This window comes from Tupaia chinensis, unplaced genomic scaffold, assembly GCF_000334495.1.
Source record: "Tupaia chinensis unplaced genomic scaffold, TupChi_1.0 Scaffold000096_1, whole genome shotgun sequence".
Classification (NCBI taxonomy): domain Eukaryota; kingdom Metazoa; phylum Chordata; class Mammalia; order Scandentia; family Tupaiidae; genus Tupaia; species Tupaia belangeri.
Window position 1 is genome coordinate 6,074,452 of NW_006159558.1, and position 6,647 is coordinate 6,081,098.

Sequence of the window (6,647 nt, forward strand, 5' to 3'; positions counted from 1 at the left end):
TCCCTCCCTCTTGTGCATATGCATACAGCTTTGAACATAAGAGAAAAAAAATGACTATTCCTTTTTTCTCAACAGCTTGATACCACTGAAACCTACATCCTCCCCGGATTCAGGCCTGTTCTTTTCCCTCTCTTCCCCTGTGAGGGCGCTGCTGAACTGGTGAGCACCACAGGGCCACGGTGCTGAAGGAGCGCTCGGCTCTCACGGGATGCCATGGCCCTGCACATCTCACTCCCTGCTAGCCCGGACTTTCGCTTCAAAGCTTCCCCCAGCCCCAACAATTGGCATTCCCAAGGCAAGGACCAAGGGTTCAGGATGCCCTTGGAGAAAAACTCCCTGCAAGGCCATCAGACAGAGCTGGTTCCAGGGCCTGGGTTTCCTCTGAGGCAAATGGAAAGTCAACACGGTGGGGTCAGTGAGAGGGAACCTGACAGTCCCTGCTCAGACTGTGCCGACCTGCCTGCAGCGAGTGGCCCGACCTCCTGGTCACTGCCAACCGCCTCCGGTAAGGACAAGGCCACCCAGACACCATGAGGTAGAGACGTGACATCACCAACCGGCCTCCAATCAAGGACTTGCCATTCTAATCCATTCAACTCCTCCGTCTCGTTCCAAAAACACCTTGTAGCAACTTCTCCTTCACACCCCTTCAGTGGAGCCCAACCTGCTTGTGATTCACAAGTTGCTGAATGTTTAACGAACTGTAGAACTCTTGTGCCTGAGTTTTCCTCTGAGCAACCCTCCCTTCGTGTCCCTGTGTGTTTAACGTGGCACACTCCACATGACATGCGCAGAGGCAGGTCGGGCTTCACCAGGAGACCTGCCATATAACTCGATGAAGTAAGAATCAGAAGGACGGGAGGGGGGCCAGCAGGTGGTGTGGTGGATAAGGGCGCTGGATTACCACATGGCCAACCATGGTTCAAGTCCCAGACCTGGTGGCTTGCTTTCTCACTTTCCCTTTCTCCCTCTCTCTCATCGAATAAAGAAAAAAATAATAATAACAAATGGAAATAAATAATTCTTTAAAAAAAAAAGGACTGGAGGTTTCTGAGGATTCATGAGCAAGGATAACAACAGAATCGGAACCTTGCAGGGCCAGGGAAGTGCCGAGTGCAAGCCCGGGGGCAGGTGTTAGAACAGGAAGCCTGACGGGCACAGGAGCCTCTGCACTCAGGGGCTATCTCCCTTCATGGCTCAACGGCGTGACAGGCAGTGGCAGGGGGGCCATGGAGGCCAGTGATAGCTTGAGAGGATGCACCTCCCAGGCAGGTGGCAGCTTGTCGGACCTGCTCTGCACATGGCAGGGCTGAGGGCAGAGTGAGAAGACACGGCTTCTGCTCCCAAGAAACCACACACCCTGGATCAGGAGAGGCCTCGGTGCGGGCACGATGCAGGCAGCCCCTAACACACTGAAGGCCGAGGACAACCAAACTGCTCGTCATGAATTAAAAGAGGTTCCTGAGAACATCTCTGTCCTCCCCAGGCAAGCAGTCAGCTTGTTCTGCGTCATGGCTATCCCTTCATCCTCTTCCTTCCCTTTCGTGACACTTTTCTCCAAAAGACCCTCCTAAGTTCTCCACAAGTCGTCTCTGGCCCCTCTCTGTTTCTCCAGGACAGTCCCAGTCCAGAAATCACTCCCCTGGCAACAGAATGAGTGCAAAGGTGCACAGGCTCATCTGCTGTAAGCACACCCCACCCCTGACTTCCTCCCTCCAGGAGCTCACGCCCCACCCTCAGTACGCCCTGAATGTCAGCCACTCAGGGCAAAGTCGCTCTGGGTTCATGACCCACGAGGCCTTGCCTCACTCCCAGGTAACCTCGAGCTCAGCACGGGACTTCTGAGGACACCTGTGAGTACTGCCTGGCCAACGCCTCTGCAGCTCAGGGAGCCCCACCACCAGCTCCATCCCGGAGTGCATTCCCACAGCCTCTGCTTCTCTCCCCGTCTCCCTTTCTCTCGGACTTGCCTCACCTGCAGCTGAACTCACGAAGGCCTCCGTCACACATGATCTGTACGGGCCATTTATCGCTGGCGCTAAACGCTGTTTCCACTCTGGTTTGCTTCCAAGTGCACACCGACTGAGGTCGAATGACTGTTTAATAAATTAGTTGCTTGGGTAGAACGGAAAATGTTTACTTTTTCTATTTGAAATCTCAAATGTACCCAGAGCACAGAGGCATGTGTAGAGTAATATGTATAACTTAAAAATAAAAAAGGAAAAGCCTGGCACATCTGATCCAACAAATCCTCTCAAGAAGGTTTTTTTGGAGACGTTTTTGCTATAGGGTACACACACTTGCTAGAAAGACAGAGAGACAGAGAGACAAAAAGCGAGAAATCACCCCCAGGGGGACAGCCATGCCACAATACCTTCTCCATTCTCCTCTCAGGATCTTGGGCATGCATGCACATGTGCCCAGTGTGAGTTTAAGCCACTGGGTCCAGGACTCAAACCATCAGAGGCAGGTCGGGCTTCACCAGGAGACCTGCCATATAACTCGATGAAGTAAGAATCAGAAGGACGGGAGGGGGGCCAGCAGGTGGTGTGGTGGATAAGGGCGCTGGATTACCACATGGCCAACCATGGTTCAAGTCCCAGACCTGGTGGCTTGCTTTCTCACTTTCCCTTTCTCCCTCTCTCTCATCGAATAAAGAAAAAAATAATAATAACAAATGGAAATAAATAATTCTTTAAAAAAAAAAGGACTGGAGGTTTCTGAGGATTCATGAGCAAGGATAACAACAGAATCGGAACCTTGCAGGGCCAGGGAAGTGCCGAGTGCAAGCCCGGGGGCAGGTGTTAGAACAGGAAGCCTGACGGGCACAGGAGCCTCTGCACTCAGGGGCTATCTCCCTTCATGGCTCAACGGCGTGACAGGCAGTGGCAGGGGGGCCATGGAGGCCAGTGATAGCTTGAGAGAATGCACCTCCCAGGCAGGTGGCAGCTTGTCGGACCTGCTCTGCACATGGCAGGGCTGAGGGCAGAGTGAGAAGACACGGCTTCTGCTCCCAAGAAACCACACACCCTGGATCAGGAGAGGGCTCGGTGCGGGCACGATGCAGGCAGCCCCTAACACACTGAAGGCCGAGGACAACCAAACTGCTCGTCATGAATTAAAAGAGGTTCCTGAGAACATCTCTGTCCTCCCCAGGCAAGCAGTCAGCTTGTTCTGCGTCATGGCTATCCCTTCATCCTCTTCCTTCCCTTTCGTGACACTTTTCTCCAAAAGACCCTCCTAAGTTCTCCACAAGTCGTCTCTGGCCCCTCTCTGTTTCTCCAGGACAGTCCCAGTCCAGAAATCACTCCCCTGGCAACAGAATGAGTGCAAAGGTGCACAGGCTCATCTGCTGTAAGCACACCCCACCCCTGACTTCCTCCCTCCAGGAGCTCACGCCCCACCCTCAGTACGCCCTGAATGTCAGCCACTCAGGGCAAAGTCGCTCTGGGTTCATGACCCACGAGGCCTTGCCTCACTCCCAGGTAACCTCGAGCTCAGCACGGGACTTCTGAGGACACCTGTGAGTACTGCCTGGCCAACGCCTCTGCAGCTCAGGGAGCCCCACCACCAGCTCCATCCCGGAGTGCATTCCCACAGCCTCTGCTTCTCTCCCCGTCTCCCTTTCTCTCGGACTTGCCTCACCTGCAGCTGAACTCACGAAGGCCTCCGTCACACATGATCTGTACGGGCCATTTATCGCTGGCGCTAAACGCTGTTTCCACTCTGGTTTGCTTCCAAGTGCACACCGACTGAGGTCGAATGACTGTTTAATAAATTAGTTGCTTGGGTAGAACGGAAAATGTTTACTTTTTCTATTTGAAATCTCAAATGTACCCAGAGCACAGAGGCATGTGTAGAGTAATATGTATAACTTAAAAATAAAAAAGGAAAAGCCTGGCACATCTGATCCAACAAATCCTCTCAAGAAGGTTTTTTTGGAGACGTTTTTGCTATAGGGTACACACACTTGCTAGAAAGACAGAGAGACAGAGAGACAAAAAGCGAGAAATCACCCCCAGGGGGACAGCCATGCCACAATACCTTCTCCATTCTCCTCTCAGGATCTTGGGCATGCATGCACATGTGCCCAGTGTGAGTTTAAGCCACTGGGTCCAGGACTCAAACCATGGTCAACTACAAGGGAGTCCAGCTACACAGCCATTACACTAACTGCTGGTCCCATTGCAGTAGTTTTTAAAACCACTGGCCTAGGAATCAGGGGCTGCAGTCCTAGTAATCCCTCTAACCGCTTTGGGTAAAACCCTCACGGGCTGTGCCTCAGAGCTCCCATCCAATCAGAGGATCTCTTGAAATTCTGCTTCTCTAGAGGTGACTCTGGACCTCTGGGGGGTCTGCATTCATTCTTCCACCGAGTGAGAGCGGGTTTAAACACCAAGTCTGAAGTTGAAAAGCTTCGACTTAGACTTTCAGACCTTTCCAACGCCGCATCTTCAAAAGTTCCTTAGTGCACGCAAGGCTGCCAGCCCAGTGCAGGGACGTGCAGAGCTGTGTCAGGACCACCGCAGGGGCCCACACGAGACAACGCCACGTGGCTGGCTGTCACACTGCATACTCACCTGTGCCGGCGTGGCAGGGCCCTTTCCAAACAGAGCCGGGGGGCTTTAAGGAAGCAGGGCAGTGTACATGGCTCCTGGAAGGTGTAACTCAGCACCCTGCACCCTTGGCCCGGACACTCAGGATACATCCAAATGCACAATGCATGTCGAGGCCTTCTCGGACTCATTTCATGGAAACACTCCCTCTTCTCTTCACTGGCATGCAGCCTTTGCCCTTTTCCAACATAGGCGGGACTTCCCTTTGGACCATTTGGCCTTCATAAACTCCTGCTTCTTTCACATCCCTGCACTCTGATGTGAGCTGAATCTGCTCTTCCCGAGTTGTCGCTCCGAGGCCCCGATCCAGCTCTCTGCTCTGTGGATTCAGATGGAAACCGACTGACGCTGGCGCCGCGAAGCGTCTCCGGAGCTGCCTTTGCCCACTAGAGTGCTGACAGGGCCGTGCCATCGCCACGCCCCTCCCTGGTGGGAAGTGCCAGGGCAGAGCGTCTGACTCCAGGGCCCGCTCCTAGGCACAGAGAAACCGACTGGCAGGCTGACTTGGGCTCTGATGCATTTATGGAGAAGTTAAAGGATTCAGGGTGTTTGGGTGACAATCAAATTGCAGTAATGCTTGATCACATTATCCCAGATAGTTCCAGCTATCTGAACACAGCTCAAAAGCATTGTTTTCTTCCTTCCTTCCTTTCTAAATTTCCTATAAGGCACGTGTACTGGCAGAGAGAGAGGAGGGGGAGTGAGAAAGCATTCCTGGAAGGATTGTCATGCTGCAATCCCTTCTCCATTGTCCTCTCAGGTTGTGGGGCATGCGTGAACTGGCAGTTTCAGGACTCAAGTAGCAGTCGGCCATGTGGGACCCAGCTGCCTTAACCACCACACCACTGGCTGGCCCTCAATGTGACACTCTTTAAAAGTTTCAGGTGCAGGGCTAGCAGGTGGCATAATAGTTAAGGCACTGGACTCCCACATGGCTAACCACAGTTCAAATCTCAGAACTGGTGGCTTGAAAATCACACTGGGTGTGTGTGCATTCATGCCCCAAATCCCAAGAGAACGGAGGAGAGGGGGTTGAGGCAAAAACGTAAGAAAATAGTTGCAGGTGCACGGTGCTCACCAAACCTCTGCAAGAACCTGTTTAAGTGCCGCTGTAAGCGCAGAGTGGAGACCAGCCCGAGCCAGGTGCAGTGTAAGGTCATGTCCTGAAAACTGCACTGGGTGTCTGACGCTTGTTCTGGGAACTGGAGTTGCAGAACTTGCTCCAGCTCCTCACTGTAGTGTCAGACGGCAGGACAAGGAGGGTGTGCACACACGAAATTCTCCCTGCCTCTCCAGAAGTGAGGATTCTGGAGTGGGACCCCTGCGTACACATAGTAGGCAAGTCCCACTTCTTGGGACAGAGACATCTGTTTTACCTGCACAGCTTCCTGAAGTCTGTCCATAAACATTTACCTTTTCTTTTTTGAGAGATTTTTGCTATAGGGCGCGTGCGCTCTATAGAAAGACAGAGACAGACAGAGAGACAGAAAGTGAGAAATCACCCCCCAGTGGTGATGGCCACACTGCAATCCCTTCTCCTCCATTCTCTTCTCGAGATCCTGGGCACACACACACACACTCGACCGGCGTGAGTTTAAGCCACCGGATTCGGGACTTCAACCGCCGTCAACTACATGGGAGTCCAGCGACATAGCCATTACACTAACTGCTGGTCCCGTTTTATTTTAAACTTTCAGTCGGCTGTCTGCTTCGAGTGTATAAAAGGACAGTACACTCCAAAGTATTAGATGACCTGAAGACTGCAGAAACAGCCGTTTTAAATTTTCAAAAAAGTCACCATGCAGCCTTGATAGTGTTTGAAGTCCTGGCCTGGAAGAAAAAACCCCCCCCGCAGGCCTAGGGACATCGGGGCCAGTACGGAGAGGACGCCAAGACCACCGCCCGGGTGGGGGCGTTGGGACCCGGGCAGGGGCAGCCGGCCGTTACCGTTGGAAGTAGTGCACCACGAACATGGCCAGGAGGACGCGGTTGGGCCAGTGGCTGAGGCGCGTGGCAGACGCACGCGCGCAC

The 6,647-nt window shown here is 53.1% G+C and overlaps 1 protein-coding gene across 1 annotated transcript in view; it reads right to left on the bottom strand.

Annotated features, from left to right (window-relative positions):
• SRD5A1 (steroid 5 alpha-reductase 1) overlaps positions 1-6,647 on the bottom strand; it is a gene marked incomplete in the record, with an annotated part of 21,330 nt that overhangs the window by 14,349 nt on the left and 334 nt on the right. The window contains 1 exon segment of the mRNA XM_014585853.2: positions 6,564-6,647. Coding sequence (XP_014441339.1) covers positions 6,564-6,647 — 84 coding nt within the window.